At 40.4% G+C, this 17,595-nt stretch overlaps 1 protein-coding gene across 1 annotated transcript; it reads right to left on the bottom strand.

The window, feature by feature from the left end:
* Window positions 1-1,930: 1,930 nt before the first annotated feature.
* Window positions 1,931-13,861, bottom strand: HTR1A (5-hydroxytryptamine receptor 1A). The gene has a single exon (XM_073014737.1). It carries the CDS (start codon window positions 13,124-13,126, stop codon window positions 11,858-11,860), a length of 1,269 nt encoding a protein of 422 aa, XP_072870838.1. The 5' UTR covers window positions 13,127-13,861; the 3' UTR covers window positions 1,931-11,857.
* Between the last annotated feature and the right edge of the window lie 3,734 nt (window positions 13,862-17,595).

Here is a 17,595-nt window from a genome sequence, read left to right as displayed (position 1 = left end):
GCATATTAAACCAAGCATCATGAAAAGTTACACATCAGAAAGCCAACAAGGTTAAGAACACATTATTAAAAATTCAAACCAATTTAATAAACAAATATGATCAGATACTGTATTATCAAAATATAAATGCAAGATAAGAAACAGATAAAGTCAATTTGACATTAATATGTTTCTAATTTGTTAAAGCAAAAATTGTAATGTCATCAAATGACACCAATCAAGTGTGTGTGTTTGAGATGATCAAAGCTTAATTATTTAACAATAAAGAATGAGAACAGCCTAGACTCTTAATAATTTGTGAATTTCACAGTGAGTGAGCTTTTGAAGTTCTCATTATTTAATGACACTGTCAGGATTGAAATACAATAAAAAAGGAAAATATCTTTTCTCCACATTTTATGGGTTTTATTGCTGCTGTTTTGGCAACTCAAATATACCAGCCATCTGGTTCCTCTGGTAAGGCTTACAAGTGGTAACAGGGTGGTCCACTGTGAAAATCATTACGAACTGAAAGCAATGAACTAAAAGCATTGATAAGCTCTCCCCCACACACTAGAGGCATAGATTAGTGGGTGTGAATGGGTGTGCACACACACCCAGAGAGAGAGAGAGCCACACAAGGTCACAGGCAAAACAAAGACAAGAAGAGAGAAAGGTAAATTTCTCAAATACATTTTTTAGTATTTTACCACTTATCAAGTTCATTCCTCATTTTTAAGTGTTATTTTAATTTCCTTAAAATTAAAGTTTTATCATGTGGACAAAGCTAGTTTGTAAATGTCCTCTTTTTTCTCCCTGAGGCATTCTACTTAACTGTTGAAATGCTTTGGTTGTGTCTCCACCCAAATCTCATCTTGATTAGTAGTTCCCATAATCCCCGTGTGTCATGGGACAGACCTGGTGGGAGGTAATTGAATTATGCGGGTGGTTTTCCCCATGCTATTCTCATGATAGTGGGTGAGTTCTTATAAGATTTGATGGTTTTATAAGGGGCTTTTTGCCCACTTCACTTTGTACTTCTCTTTCCTGCCACCATGTGAAGAAGGACATGTTTTCTTCCCCTTCCACCATGATTGCAAGTTTCCTGAGGTCTTCCCAGCCATGCCAAACTGGGAGTCAATTAAACTTCTTCCTTTATAAATTACCTATTCTCAGGTATGTCTTTATTAGCAGCGTGAGAACAGACTAATAAATCAGTCTTCTGTTTTATATGATTAAAAAGTCAGGAATGACATCTAATATTCAATGTAACTTTTCTCCTTGCTCTGCAACTACACAACCAATGAAAATCCAATTACGGGTGCTTCCTTGAGCAAATATTAAATAACATTTGTTAAGTAGTTAGTATATAGCAGAGTTTTTGCTAAATATTTCCTGAATTATTTCATTTAATCTTAAAAAAATCACAAAAAGCATATAATCATCTCAACTGACAAATAGAAAACATCGATCAACTTCAACATCCTGTCACAATGAAAACACCTAACAAACTAGGAAAATAAAGAAACTTTCTCAATCTGATAAAGAGCAGCTGTGAAAAACCCACCATCAACTTAATACTCAAATGGTGGAGAACTGAATGCTTTTCCCATAAAATCAGGAACAAGACAGGATGTCCACTCTCATCACTTTTATTTCCCCTGATGGTAGAAGTTACAGCAAGGGAATTGGTCAAGAAAATAATATAAGACATCCATTTTTTAAAGTAAAACTATATTTGCAGATGGCATAATGTATATGGAATATCTTAAGAAACTCACTTAAAAACCTATTAAAATAATTTTAGCAAGACTGCAGAATACAAGATCAACATATGAGAATTAATTGTATTTCTATACACTGAACTATTTGAAAATGAAATTTTAAAGCAATCTCATTTACAGTAGTGACAAAAAGAAAAAAAATGCCTACAAATAAGTATAACAAAATAAGTATAAAACTTGCACCCTAGAAACCACAAAATGGTGTTAAGATAAATTAAATCACACTTAAATAAATGGAAAGGCCCTGAATCAGAAGATTTAATATTGGTAAGATGATAACAGATAATACTTTCGATGTGGATATACAGATCCAGTGCAGTCCCTATTAAAATCCCAGTTAACGTTGTTTTCTGAAATTGATAAGCTGATGTTAAAATTTATATGAAAATGCAAGGGATCTAGAATACCTGGACTGACGTTGAAAAAAAGAACAAAGTTGGAGGAATCACATTGCCTGATTTCAAAACTTACCACAAAGGTACAATAATCAAGACTGTGTACTGCTGTAACAATTGACATAAGTTTAGAGGAACAGAATTGAGAATCCAGAAATAATCCCTTACATTTATGCTCAATTGATCTTAATCAAGGGCATAAAAAATTCAATGGGGAAAGAATACTCTTTTCAACAAATGGTATTGAAAATGGTATTGGCAAACAAAACTGAATTTGAGCCACTTCCATATATTATACATAAAATAACTCACAAATAAATCAACTGCCTAAATGTAAAAGCTAAAACTTAAAATGTAAAACCCTTAAAAGAAAACATAGAAGTAAACCTTCCATGACTTTCTTAGATACAACTCCAAAACACAAGCAAAAAAAAAATATTGCTGTGATGCAAATGATAAAGTTAAGAAAGTGAAAAGATAACAGAATTGAAGAAAAGATTTGTAATTCATAAGCCTGATAAGAATCTAGTATCCAGAATATATAAATAACTCTTACAACTCAATAATAAAAAGACCAGCTAGTTTAAAAATGAGCAAAGAATTGAAATAGATATTTCTCTAAAGAAGACATGCCAACAGTCAATAAGCATATAACAAGATGCATAACATCATTAGTCATTAGAAAAATGCAAGTCAAAACCACCATGAGATACCACCTCAGACTCACTAGGATAGCTATAATCAAGAAGACAGATAATAACAAATATTGAGGAGGATGTGGAAAAATTGGAACCCTCTTACATTGTTGGTGGGAATTTCAAATGGTATAACCATTATGGAAAACAGCTTGGAAGTCCTTCAAAAAGTTAAACATGCAGTTATATCATCCGGCAATTCCATCTCTAGTTTTACACCCTAGATTAATGAAAATATACACTCAGGTAGAAATCTGTACACAAGTATTCACAACAGCATTATTCATAATAGCCAAAAAGTGGAAACAACCACAATGATCAATTAATTCATGGATGAATAAAATATGATAGAGTGTTAAAACTGAATATTATTTGGCAATAAAAAGAAATACAGTATTGATACATGCCACAACATAAATGAATCTTGAAAACATGATGCTAGGTAAAAGGATCTGGCTACAAAAGACTACCTGTTAATTGACTTTATTTTGATAAAATGTCCAGAATGGGCACACTTATAAAGACAGAGAGTAGACTGGTGATTGCCTAGGGCTCAAGGATTAGTGGGAAATAAGGAGTGACTGATAAAGAGTACAGGGTTTATTTTGGGAGTGATGAATATGTCCCAAAAATTGGTTGTAATGATGACTGAGCATTTCTGTGAGTGTACTTATAACCTTTGAATTATACACTTTAAATGGGTTAATTGTAAAGTATGTGAATGAAACCTCAATAAAGCTGTTTTCAAAATAAAACTATACAATATACCAAGATGACAGTGATAGCATAGTCAGAAGTAAAATTCAGATGACCTGGCTTGCCAAGGTAGCTTTTTTTTCACCATGTAGAGCAGCGGTCCCCAACCTTTCAAAAACCAGGGACTGGTTTTGTGGAAGACAATTTTTCCACGGACTGCAGTGGGCAGGGGTATGGTTTTGGGATGATTCAAGCACATTACATGTATCATTTCATTCTCATGAGGAGCAGCAACCTAGATCCCTCACATGCACTGTTCACAATAGTGTTCACACTGCTATGAAAATCTAATGCCACAGCTGATCTGACAGGAGACAAAGCTCAGGTGGGAATGCTGGCTCATCTGCTGTGTGGCCCGGTTTCTAACAGGTCATGGACGGGACAGATCCATAGCCTGGGAGTTGGGGCCCCTGATGTAGAGTATATGTCAGAGTTTCAGGATCATGGCAATACCTAAGATTTGGTAAGATCCCACTCAGGGTTTCCCCCTGGCTGGCTGAGTCTTATCCTGAACAAGTTGAATATTAATACCTTCAACCTAATAGGTCTCCAGTCAGCAAGTGGGAAGGCCCTAGAATTTGGGCACACAAATTTCCAAATCTGCAATTTCCTGGCATTTCCTTTGTTGGAAATACATCATTTGTAGTTTCACAGTAAATTGACTACGATTTCTTAAGATGTATTTATCTGAGGGCTCATTTTCACCAAGCTCCAAACACATGCCTTTGATAACTCCTTTGAGGCCATTATCCAAATGTCACCTTATCAGTGAGTGGTCACCTAAACACCAAAAAAAAATAGCAACATCCTTCCCCTTCACCGTAGCACTCCCTATACATCTTACTTCAGTTTATTTTCCAGATTGCCATCTGATATATTACATATGTATATGATTTTGTTATTGTTGCTTATTTTCTCTGTTCTCCCTATTGTAAATTCCTTAAGATCTGAGACTGTCCTAGTTAGCTTTTCCAATATAACAAATTACCCCAAATTTTAGTGCCTTAAAATAACAACCATTTATTTAGTTTAAAAGTCTGTGTTTTGATAATTTAGATTGAATGAAGCTGAGAGTTTCTTCTGGTCTACGCTGCCCTCACTCTTGTGTCTGCAGTCAGCTGCCAAATCTGTTGAGTGCTAGCTGATCCAGAATGGCCTCAGCTGGGATGACTCCTCTGCTCCATCTGATCTCTTTATCTCCAGCAAGTAAGCACAGGATTGTTCACATGACAGTTGGGCAGGGTTTCAAGGAAGCAAGTGGAAGAGGACAGAGCCTCTTGAGTTCCATGGTCATAACTGGTACCACATCAATGCTGCCCCATCGTATTCAATAAAGCAAGGCATAAGGCCAGCCCAGATTCAAGGTATAAGAAAATAGCCTCCATATCTTTTTAAAACATATTCATTACTTCAAATACTTATCATTTTTGTGTGTGTGTTGAGCACACCTAAAATCTATTCTTGTAGCAATTTTCAATCACCTTGCAAAAGAGGTGAACACATGGAGAAAAATAATGGTAGCAATTTTTGCAAACAACCTGCCAAAAGATTTTACCTAGTTTTTTCACTGCTGTATCCCAAGTATGTAAAACCATCCCTGGCCCATCGGTATTCCAGAAATCTTAGTTGAATGAACAAATGAATTTTATGCCCATTACTCCTGAGCCAGAGCCTCTCCCATAAATTGCTCCTTATCTCTAGTAAATACTTAGAATAAACTACGTTTTTGATGAATATTTGCAATTGAAGTCCTGTATCTACTGTTCTTTTAAAGTTAAAATCAGCTTTCACTGTTTGATTTCTATCTTCTTTAGTTATCGCAAAGTCAGACTTATTATTTCCAGAGACTATGAAGCACACCATATTTCACAGGGTGCTTCCTCTCCAAGGACCTTGGAGGAGTTTGAAAACACTTTCTCATCAATCTCCACAGCTATATAACAAGGTAAGTGTGTCCCGTTATCCCCCCTGCCTTTTCCTCTCCCTTCTGCTCCCAGTCGGCTTTCTTGCCCTTGCATTTCTTCAAAGATGAAGCTAGCTTAGACACAACAGAACAACCACTTTCCAATACAAAACAGCTCCTTGAATTATTGGCCCGGACAACTTTCTGAAAGGCTGGGCAATTGCACAGGGTTATAGGCAGTGGGCATGATAATGCCTGGAATGGTGTCAGATATGGAAATGTCTGTGGATTCTACTCATTTCCCTATTCTTGCCATTGCCACATAAGCAAAGTAGATTGAAAAATAACAGAAATTCACTGGATACGTTAGCCTCACTGCTACGGTCTGAAAGTTTGTGTCCCCCTAAAATGCATGTGTTGAAACCTAATCACCAAGATAATAGTATTAGCAGGTGTAGTATTGGGGAGGTGATTAGGTTATGAGGAAAGATCCTTCATGAATGAGATTCATGCACTTATAAAAGAGGCTTCAGAGAGGTTCCTGTCCCTCTTGCCATGGGAGGTTACAGAGAAAAGGCAACCATCTGTGAACAAGTAAGCAATCCCTCACCAGACAACAAACCTGCTGGTGCCTTGATTTTGGACTTCCCAGCCTCTACTACTGTCAGAAATAAATTTCTGGTGTCTATAAACTACCCAACTTATGGTATTTTGTTATAGCAGCCTGAACGGACTAAGACACAAATGGGTCTAGATTTTCTAGGAATATAAGGATCAAATAGGTCTCTTATGGTTCTTAGTAAGTGAACTCAAAGAGCAAAATTGATTTCCTCTGCTCTCCACTTACTTAACTAGACAGACACAACCTTTAGGCTTCATGTACCATTCTTAATACACTACTTAACATAGTATTTTGGGGGTTGCTCTTCCTGAAAGGCTGTTCTCTCTTGGAATTGTACCCTCTTCAAAAAACAATTAACATCCCCTACTGAAAAAGAAATTAATATTAATCAGGGAATGATTCCAATCATTACTCTATGTAGTAGCATTCCTCATTTACTCATCCAAATGGCAGATTGTTCTAATGCTGTGATATGTATTAATACCTTTTCCAGCAGGCCCCTGCCATCTGGATTGGGAATTCTTTTAGCAGAAGACAAAGCCTTTTCACATTTACAGATGAAGCTGCAAAAGGAAAGACCCACAGGAAAAAAAATCCCTGACTTTCCCTTTCTGTCATTCGCCCAAATATCCCTGGCTCAAAACATCAGCATCTTCTACTCCCTCTCTCTTCACATCCAGACACCAAGTCCTGCCAGTTCCTTCTTTGATGTATTTTTCATCATCTTACTTGTTTTCCATTTCTTCTGCCAGCTTCCCACGTTCAGGCCTTTATTGTTTCACACCTGCCTCATTGAAATCACCTCCAAAGAGAACACATCTGCTTTAGTTATTAGTGGTCTCCACTGGCTAAAACTGCAGTTTCAGCTTTTTTCTCCACATACAAATCTCTAGCACCTCTTTCTGTACTTATCACTACTCTGTGAACCTTCTGCTCTAGCTAAAATGTTCTAATTGGTATTTCTAACCGGATCTGCTACTTCAAATTTAAGTGGCACATTATGTGTAAAAACCATGTGGCAAAATTACGAACACTACATAAGTTTGAATTTTTTGCCCTGTACATACCCCTGGCCACCCTATTGCAACTCCTTAATGGTAAATGAGTCTCTCCTCATTCTTATGCTCTCCTCCTTACTCTGCTCAAAACATTCTTCCTCTCATCTAGCCATTCCTTTGGCTTTGGACCCATCTTTTCCTCTCTCTTCCCAGACCATTTCCAGTTAATACAACACATGGGAGGTTTTGAGTCTGCATCTTTCCCAAGGATCACCATTTGCATAATAAACCCAGGCAATTAATCAACATCCAGCAGTCAGACAGAAATTTCATTCTAGGCCCCCACTTGCCAAGAAGAAGGGATCAGGGTATTTCTGTCACCTCATAAGGAATGTCTGCCTTTTCGTATCACCCCCTCATCGGCCCAGAGCTCAATCCTACATACAATATACAGTGTCCTCTACCCACTCTTCCCTTCCCACTATGAGCCCACAGTGATCTTTGTCCTCTGAATTCTTATAGAGCCAAACTCCTGTGATTCACCCTGTTTACATGACACTTTATCCTTGTCATGAGTAGTTACTTGGCCTTATCAGTTTATTTTTATATATTCAAATTGGTTGAAAACTACTTTAAGGTAACAACAGCATCTTGTATTAATTTGTAGTTTTATATTTCAATATTATCAAGCAGTAGCTGACAGAAGATCACTGAAAATGGGTTAGTGGTGCTTCTTAGTCACACTGGAAGTGACTGTTAACTAATAATTCCTTCTCTTAGTTGAGGTGTTGATAGAGGCCACAGGAAGGCCTGTAGAAAACAGAAAGCCATTGTCCCTGGACGAAGAGATGCCAGAGGAGGGAGCAAAGGTGGAGAAGAGTAAGAGTCAACTGACAAAATTCAACTGACAAATATGTCCACTTCAGCATTTTACTCAACGTCAGGAACACATTTATGTAATGTGTTTAAAATTACAAACTTCAGATAGTTCTTATTCCATCAATTCTTCTAATTTTACTCTTTTTTTCTTTTTTGGAGATAGTCTTGCTCTGTCACCCAAGCTGGAGTGTAGTGGCGTGATCATAGCTCACTGTAACCTTGAACTCCTGGCCTCAAGCGATCCTCCTGCTTCCCCTAGGCCTCAAAAAGTGTTGGGTTACAGGTAAGAGCCACCACTAGCACCCTGATTTTGTTTTTCACCATTGTGATAATATGTGTATGTACATACATCACCTGAACCAGGTTTCATGAGTGTCAGAGTGCTCGCTGCCCTGGCAATAATAACCCTGACTTTTGTTTACTTGAGGTTTACCCGTGCTCACTTTGCCCTGCAGCCATCATTCTGACACCAGAAAGCAGTAGAATGAACGAATATAACAACAGAAACAAGAGGTGTTCCTGACTACTCAAGTAGGGAAATAATAAAGCATAATAATTAATTTTAACATAGTAATACGTCTTATATACAGAACACTACTATGGAAGAAGACCCAGCCAGAAAATAAAATGCCCCTATGCTTTTAATTGACAAACCCCAAAAAAATTAACTGTTCCTTTTGAAACAGTGGAGGTTATTTTCTTCCAGCTGAATGTTGCAGGGAAGACAGAGGAGGGATCTCAGCACCATCTGCTGTTTTAAAAAGGCAGGTTGGACCCCTGCTGCTTTCCCCAGAGACTAGTTTTGCTCCACATATCTTCCATTCTGTCCATGTTAGAAAGAAACCTAAATGTTACCTGCAGGTGCCAGTCATGGAAAATGTGTGGTTTTATGCCTAAATGATACGTGACTTTCTTTTTCCAGAGGCACATTTTTTTTTTTTTTAAGGAAATCACCCATCTAGAATGAGTTTTACTGTTGAAAAGTACACTTATTTCCCTAAGTCAGATCCCTGACCTATAAAGAAGGATCTTCTTCTAATCACTGTATTTTTAACTTTAATTTTAAAATTACACAAATAAATACAAGTAGAGATTTTGATTGAAATAAAGATGCATGTGTTACTGATATTAGTTAATTGTAGCATTACCGTTATTAAAGTCCGTTATTGTCATAAGGAAAAGTGAAGGCAATTTTGATGCATCAACACTTTACCTTAGTACAAATACGTTAAAGAAAAAAGAAAGCATCAGGCACTCTTTAGAGATATGCAGCTATTTTATTTCTCTAAATTCTCTATTGCCTTGACAATTATGCTCCAGTTTAATGTTCCTTCTCCATTCTTGTATAAATATTCCAAAGCAGAAAGAACAAATGTCCAAAAGTCATTGTCACACAATTCTGTAAAAGACACAAATAAATGGAAGTCTCAAAACTTCTAATGTAAAACTTGCTGGCCAAGACATAATTTGGATGAGCAAATTTGGGGTTTGGATTTTTTAAATATAGATGTTGCTCCTAAAATTTAGTATAACATACATAAAAACTTGGTTTCTGATATAGTTCTACTTAGATTATGTAAGCAAAAATGAAACTGAATTATCAAATGAGTAATAGTTGCACTGGAGAAGTCTATCTTACTTTCTTCACTGCAGACCCTTCTCAGCATTATACATATATAGACAAATTATTCCCAAAGTTCTAAAACTTTCCCTACTTAGCTGGAATATGATGTCTACTTCCAGTTTAGAATACAGAAGCAGACACCAAAGGAAAGTTTTGTTCAGTCTGACAAACAATAAAATGGCTTCAAGTGACAGAGCTGTCCTTTCACTTTCTTAATTGTGAACAAACGAACTTTTCATTGGCAATTTTTGCAATGTGTAAATGTAATACGGTTCTCAAAACAGCAAATGCAAACATTCGAAAGGTACAGTTGAAGAGAGAGGGGAGTAGGGATCAATTATTTTGTGAATTTTCTGGAAAACAAAACCATTATTCATAAGAAAATTGGAGGCTAGATCAAACAATGACAACCCTCTAGATCTCCATCACGTAGTTGGAAATTTACATCCAAAGAGAGTACCTAAATAACTTCCCTTTCTGGGGCAGCAAAGATTTTAACCAGTTTCTCGGCAGGAGTGGCAAGGCTTCAAGAATAACTGAAGGAGAGAAAGCCTGGAGTGCTCCACAATTCAAAGGGCAAAAAGGTGGTTTCCGTAGACCCTTGGCACAGCAGAATGGCCACGCCAGGGAGCAAATAATCCCATAAAAGATTCTTAGCTTCCCCAGGAAGACCACCTCCTAACTAGTCCTTTAGGACTCTGCTATTTAAACTATCTGCCTGCTGTCACAGATAGTGCTAACCTATGGACTATCTGGGCATTCCACTGAAAGCCCAGAATTCCTATTTGGAAAACTAAGCTCTGCTAACTTTGTGTCTTGGATGTACTGTAAAGCAAATGCAGTGAGTGTTGGGACACGCTCAGAAGAATTATTCCCCGATCTAAAAAGGACAAGAGCGTGAATTAGGAGGAAAAAGTCTACATCGTAAGGATAAAATAGCTCTTTCAGGTTTTACTGGGGCAGCCAGCTGGAGCCTTGGGCACGCGCGCCCTGGAGAACCTTTCCTCTTTGCCGCCCCAGCATGTCGCCCCTTTAAAGCCTTGGTCTCTCCAATCCCAAGAGTTCCGCGGGACCTTGCGCTGCCGGCTATGGCAAAACCCTCAGGTGTCTACCCGCATTTCAGGGCGCCCCAGAGCGTAGGCGGAGTAACCCAGATCCGGTAAGTCAGTCAGCAGCCAGGAGCGCCTACCGCCCTGCCAGAGCACAGATGGCTGGGGAGGCGCGCGGATCCCAGGCCTCTCAGCGTCCCCAGAGCGCAAACAGCGGCCGGCTGGCGCCTCCCGCAGTAGGTAAGTGGCGATGCCAGGACGTACACATTCGCCAGCTACCTGTGCAAACAGCGTCCGTTCTCTCCACTGTATGATTGTCAGCTTCTTTGGTGAGTGCTGACACCAAGACAAGCATAGACAAAGTGGTCTGCACACCCTCCTCCTCCTCGCTCTCCCCCACTGGCCCGGCCTTGTACTTACAAGTCCACTCTAAGAGACACCTTCTAGCCACTTGTTTTGAGTCCAAGGAAACAAAGGAAGCAGGGGTTGTGCACTGCACGAGAGAGTTAATCTCAAGTCTGCGCGAAGACAGGGAATCCCGGGGGCACCGCTGGCACGGGGAAAAGCAGCCTCTTCCGCCTCTCTGGACCAGCAGATTCGTGCATAAGGATGGGCGAGGGCAGAGAGGAAAGCAATGAAAGAAAATAAAAGATAAAAATAGGGAGGAAAAGGTGAATATTTCAAGAGCCAGAGGGCGGGAGAGATGGAGCAAATTCCCAAACCTCAAGTCCAAGTTCTAGAAGTTGGGTGATAGGGTGGAGCTCCTTAGTGGGCGCGGCGGCTGTGTGTACAGTTTATTTATTTTTTAGTTTTTGGATTTTCTGCCTTGAACAACTAAGGATTAAACATCTACCGCAAAGATTTAGGGGATAGAAGAGAGAAGAGGCAATTGCTGGGATCAAAACTGATGCTAAAGGCAAAGTCTGAGCCAATGTCGCTTCTCACAAACTGAATTTTCTGGGCTCTCACGCCCCGCCGCTGGGTCTCCTTTGCGCAAAGCGCCCTGCGCTGGAGCGGGAAGTGGGGAGGGGACCAGGTCCGCAAGCCGCGGGCGGAGCAGAGAGACAGAGAAGAAGTGGCAAATTATCTTAAGTGTTGATTCCCTAGGGTTGGGGGAAGCATAGTGAATGGGGCAGATCCTGTAGCCCCGACTGGCCGGCTACTCCTCCGTCATCACTGGCGGCAGAACTTACACTTAATGATCTTCTTAAACGCGTTTTGAAAGTCCTTGTTGAAGTATGCGTAAATGACCGGATTAAGCAGAGAGTTGGAGTAACCCAGCCAATTGATTATGGCGCCCAACAGCGTTGGCATGTGGCAGCTGCTCTCGCAGAAGGGCAGAACAAGAGCCACGATGAAGAAGGGCAGCCAGCAGAGGATAAAGGTGCCCATGATGATGCCCAGCGTCTTCACTGTCTTCCTCTCTCGGGCCAGGGCCATCTTGCGCTTGGCATCGGCGTTGCGCTCATTTTTCCTCTCGAAAGAGGCGGAGGCACAAGGGGTACAACCAGCCTCGCTGGGCAGAGGCAAGTGCTCTTTGGAGTTGCCCACTCGGTGCACCTCGATCACCTCTAGGGCGGCGCCATCGTCGCCTTGCCTCACCGCGCCATTGGCGCACAGAGCACCCCCTGCCTTGCTCTCCACGCCCAGCCTCCAGTTCCTGCCCCCCGACTCTCCATTCACGCTCTTCTTGGGCTGCGGGGTGGGAGATGCTCCATGACGGGTGTCGGCTCCGGTCTTCTCCACCTTTTTGACCGTCTTGCGGATGCGGAAGCGCGCAGCTCGGAATATGCGCCCATAGAGAACCAGCATGAGCAGCAGCGGGATGTAGAAAGCTCCGAAAGTGGAGTAAATAGTGTAGCCGTGGTCCTTGCTAATGGTGCATGCGTCGGGGTCCGAGCGGTCTTCCGGGGTGCGCCAGCCCAGCATGGGCGGGATAGAGATGAGGAAGCCAATAAGCCAAGTGAGCGAGATGAGCGCAGCGGCGCGCCGGGGCGTCCTCTTGTTCACGTAGTCGATAGGGTCCGTGATGGCCCAGTACCTGTCCAGCGCGATGGCGCACAGGTGCAGGATGGATGAGGTGCAGCACAGCACGTCCAGGGCGATGAACAGGTCGCAGGTGACCTGGCCCAGTGTCCACTTGTTGAGCACCTGATACAGCGCGGCCATGGGCAGCACTAACACCGACACCATGAGGTCGGTGACCGCCAAAGACCCAATAAGATAATTGGCCACGTTCTGCAGGGAGCGCTCCAAGGCGATGGCAGCCACCACGCACGCATTGCCCAGCACCGCGCAGAAGATGAGCGTGCCCAGCAGCAGAGAGGTGATCACTTGGTAGCTGAAGGTCACGTCGGAGATACCAGTAGTGTTGCCGCCGGTCTCAAAGGGACCCGGTGGTGATGTGGTGTTGTTGCCCTGACCAGGGCTGAGCACATCCATGCCTGCGCGCCCGGCGCGGGAACGGGGAGGGAAGAAAAAGCAGCGCGAAGATCCGCCTCGCCCCTTCCCCTCGGGTCTTCCCCCGCTTCTCCTGGGAAGTTTCGGAGGAAGGGAATGCAGGCACCCAAGCAGGAAGTTCTTACTGCTTCGGCGAAGGTATCTCTGAGGAGCAGCTTTCAGGCGCTCCCCCGGCTCGCGGAGTCCAGAGCGTTCAGAGGCTCCAGCTGGGAAACTGGAGTTGGCCTGAAAGCAGCTCCAGGATCTCCGGGCGGCGGAGAGGTGGCTAGAACGTCTGTCTGTCGCTGTCCATTTTACTTTGCCGCTCCCAAACTGGCTGCCGGAGGAGCTGGAGTCTCCCCTCTAGCAAACAGTCTCCAATCCCAGAAATATCTAGAACCGAGAAGCCCCATCCTCCACGGTCACTCTGTGACCCTCCTCTCCCTGTTTCCTTCCTTCCCTCTCTCTCCCTCTCTCCTCCTCTCTCTTCTCTCTTTCTCTTCTGCCTCTTTCGACCCCCTTCTCCCCACTTGCCTTCCCTTTCAGTCTCGCTCTTCCTCCTCACTTCCCTTTATTTATCCCTCTGTGAGTCGCTTCGAAAGCCAGGTTCCCTCCCTCCCATTCTAACCCTCCCCTCCTAATATTTCCCCAACCCCGAGGAGTGCCTCTTTCCTCTGGGTCCCCGCCCTCCTCTCCCTCAAGCTCAGCGTCTTTGCCTTCCAGTCCCTTTTTGTCAACAGAGACTCAGAACTCACTTACACACACCGGATCCCTGTCGGTCAGACCAAGGTTGTAACAGATAAACTCCTCCTCCAATCCAGTCAAACTGGGGAGGGGGTATTCGGGGGGAGGGAATTCCGACTACTCATTGCCTCATATTATCTGTCAAATTCTTAAATCGTGTCAGCATCCCTGAGTGGCAACAGGAGATGAGTAAAGGAAGCACAGGGAGCCTGAATGGGAAGGTGAACAGTCCTGGGTCAGTCTCCCAATAATTGCTAATTGAAGGAAGAAGACGGAGTGTGTCTCGTTTTTAAAAAGTTACCTCCCTCCGTTCTCGCGCCACTGCACTCCAGCCTGGGCGACAGAGCGAGACTCCGTCTCAAAACAAACAAACAAACAAACAACAACAAAAACGCTACCTCCGTTATCATCTAACAGTCAGACCGGATTCCTTCGGGGAGGATATTGCCTGTCACATTTTTTTTAACCTTGGGGAACTAGGAGAGAACGAAATTATAAAGGACGTGTCAAAGGACAAGGAGAGGTAAACAACTGCAACTCGAAATGAAGAACAAAACTCAATGTGATATATATTCTAAACACACACACACTTCCATCACTACTACACTTGTAATTTCAGTGACACTGTCACTTTGTGGCTAGCAAATTCAGGGATGGAAATATTTTGCATATGTGTTTTAAGTGAAGCCTGGCATTTTATATGGCCGTTTGCACTTCCTACCAGAGCCTGCAAACCTCTGGGGGAAACTTAGTGGAATCCCTGTTCGCTAGCCGGCTAGCCTCTCCTATCTCAGAAACTGGGTTCAGCACCTGGGACAGCTCTAAGCAATAAGGGTTTATGTCGCCACCTTCTGGCAAATGTTTTAGAGTGCCGTCTAGAAACCCTTATGCAGAAATAAAGCATGTATTGAGGAAGTACAACTTCTTCTAGAAAGAGGAAGACAGTTATTAAAAGAAAAGGTAGCATTGAGTTTTGTCTCCTTCCTATTTTCTTTAAAAATTGGTTTTAGTGCCCTCTTTTGCTCTGAATTGCTCTGAAACATATTATTATATGTTTTAGCTTCCTTCGAAAGCCTGAAGTATCTGTCATTCACAAGTTCTAATTGGGAATGCCATTTTAATAAAGCTAGGCAAACACTTTCTTTCACCTGTGTTGGTTTTAACATTTGGAAATGTTAAATCATTGAAAATAAAGATACTTACATGGGTTTGTTCTAAGCTGTTTCCTTTAACAAGAAAAAAATTTAATCACATTTGAGCATTGGTAAAGAATGGGACTTCTAAGCAACTACAGTAAACATACCATACAACATTTCATTTATACATCCTGACTGCATGCCTGAGGTGAAAGGAAAGTGCAGAATGCAGTCTCTGACTCTGGATAACATGCACAGATTCACTACAGATTGCAATAATCTTAATATTGTGGTCAAATCTGAGCTCTGAATTCCATAGCTCTGAATTCTCCAAGCCCAAACAAAAGAGCAATCACCAAAGCATCCAAAAGAATCTAGTTGGGCCAATGCATTACAGTACAGGACAGTGTGTTTGCATAAGGTTTTTTTTTTTTTTTTTTTTTTTTTTTTTACAGTTCAGTTCTGGGCACAGTTCCCACTCAATCATTTCAGCATGCCACCACAATGAGCCTGCCATTTTGATGATTCATTGTACTGAAAAGAAAGAGATAAGTATACATGGTCATGCTGTTTACAGACTCTGAAGAAGTCTTTTTAAGATTCGTGAAGGTATCTATTTCCACTTCTAAAGTCTCTTGATAAATACAGAACTATATTTATAGTTACGGTAGAGCTGGAGGTCTAAAAATTATAACGGGAAAACATTTAAAAGCTGAATTCTCTAAAATTAAACTTTGCAATTATAGTTGAGACTATAAACAAAGTAAAATAAAGGAAACTTAAAATTTAAGAAGCAAATATATGCATATCAAGAACATAATTAAGAATTGTGTCAAACACACATGTACATATGTAAATCACAAATAAATCAATAAATATGTTAGAATTCTGCTTTCATCTGTTGGATCCCAAATAGTTTAATAACTGACAAATATATTTTTTCTCATAAAGTTAAAATGCTGTAAAATCTGGGATTAATATTCCTGAGGTCTAGCATTTGTTATTCTGCTTTAATATGCTATGATGCAGAATTTATCAAAGTTTATAAAAATCCAAAGTAATTCAAGTTTTTTCTTAGAAATAATACACATAATATATCAAACATTTTATTGCTTATACTTTAAAAGTTTTTAAGGCACACTTATGAATACTAGGAGGGAAATAGAAGTATGAAAGTCTACAGCACTGACTATGGTTCCATAGTCTGCAAGTGACTAATAGATATTTATGTTTAACTTTTTTAAACTAACGATACTGTGATATATAATGATATATACAGAATGATATTGCATTTCTTCATTTTCACTTAGCCAATTCTTCTATGTTTAACTCCTAAAGATACAGAATACTAAATATTTCTTAAGTAAATGCTGCAAACCGAAGCTCCTGCATAAAGAGATGAGCTCTTATTCTTCAAGGCCTCTAAAGTTAACCTAAAGAAAAGCAAGCTTTGTAACGGATATTATTGATGATATCATTTGGAAAGAAAAATTCTAGTCATTCTGCCTTTATTTCTTTTTGAATTTACTAGATGCCAGCATAAACTTGTCAGGTTATGAATTTAGAGTATGATACATCATCCATCATGTGAAATTTCTCTAAAATCGTTTTTAAAAGATAAATATTTTTAACATTTTCACAGGAAATTTGATACACACCCAGCATTTCAATGTAATTCCTTGACCAGGGACACAAACTAAAAAGATTTAAGCTGAAGTTTTGCTGTGAACCTTGAAGCCCTATCATTACTGAAGGCTGGCAGTTGGAGTTTCTTGGTAATTGATATGTTTGTCCATTATCCCCAAACTATGGTTGATTTGTCTTTATTACTGAAGAAAGAATCTATATAGTAAAGAGTTGAATATTTGTTTATGAGATTATAAAACTCGTTTCTAAAAGCTCCTAATGAAAAAAAAGTTTTTACTTTTTTTCATGTAATTAAAACTAGAATCAATTATTTTGTTAGGTTAAAAACATTATTCTAAATTTAATTCTTCCCAATCCCCAAATACTATAGCAGTAGGGCAATTGTGTTTTTTTCAGAACTCTGAATTTTGATTGGAAATGACTAGGAGAAACAACTTAAACAAACTTTTCCTTAGATAATTTGGGAAATGTGGTCTTCTGATTATCAGTGAAAAGATTCAAAAAATGCAACCAAAATGCCAAGAAAATAATTTTTCTTTAAAACAGCATGGTTTGTTTTTGTATTGTGTTTTCTTGACTTTTTTGCTGTGTTTTGCTTTTTTCTTATCTAATCCTCACTATATACCTTCCTCTAATAATATCATTTCGTCACTGCTTTTGCTCCCTCTCAGGCACTTGCAGGCCTGGAATTGCACTGGGTTTTCAACGATAAAACACAAACAGTGGAAGCGTCAATCTCCGCTTTTGAGAATGGTAAGGTTGACTTAGTGCATTGAGTACACATACTAAAAGCACAGTACATAAAGAGTGAAAAAAAAAAGTATAACATGTATTTTCTATGCATGCGACTTGAACAAATTAATTAACCCTCTTATTTCCTCAGTAATGAAACTAGTATAATAATACACTTGTGAAGATTAAACCATTTAATACATTTCACTGGCT

This window comes from Chlorocebus sabaeus, chromosome 4, assembly GCF_047675955.1.
Source record: "Chlorocebus sabaeus isolate Y175 chromosome 4, mChlSab1.0.hap1, whole genome shotgun sequence".
NCBI classification, from domain to species: domain Eukaryota; kingdom Metazoa; phylum Chordata; class Mammalia; order Primates; family Cercopithecidae; genus Chlorocebus; species Chlorocebus sabaeus.
The sequence above is the reverse complement of the archived record's forward strand: the minus strand, read 5'-3'. Positions and strand labels throughout refer to the sequence as shown.

Coding starts and splice junctions, on each gene's coding strand:
- HTR1A (XM_073014737.1), bottom strand. CDS start 13,126: ATGGATGTGCTCAGCCCTGGTCAGGGCAACAACACCACATCACCACCG.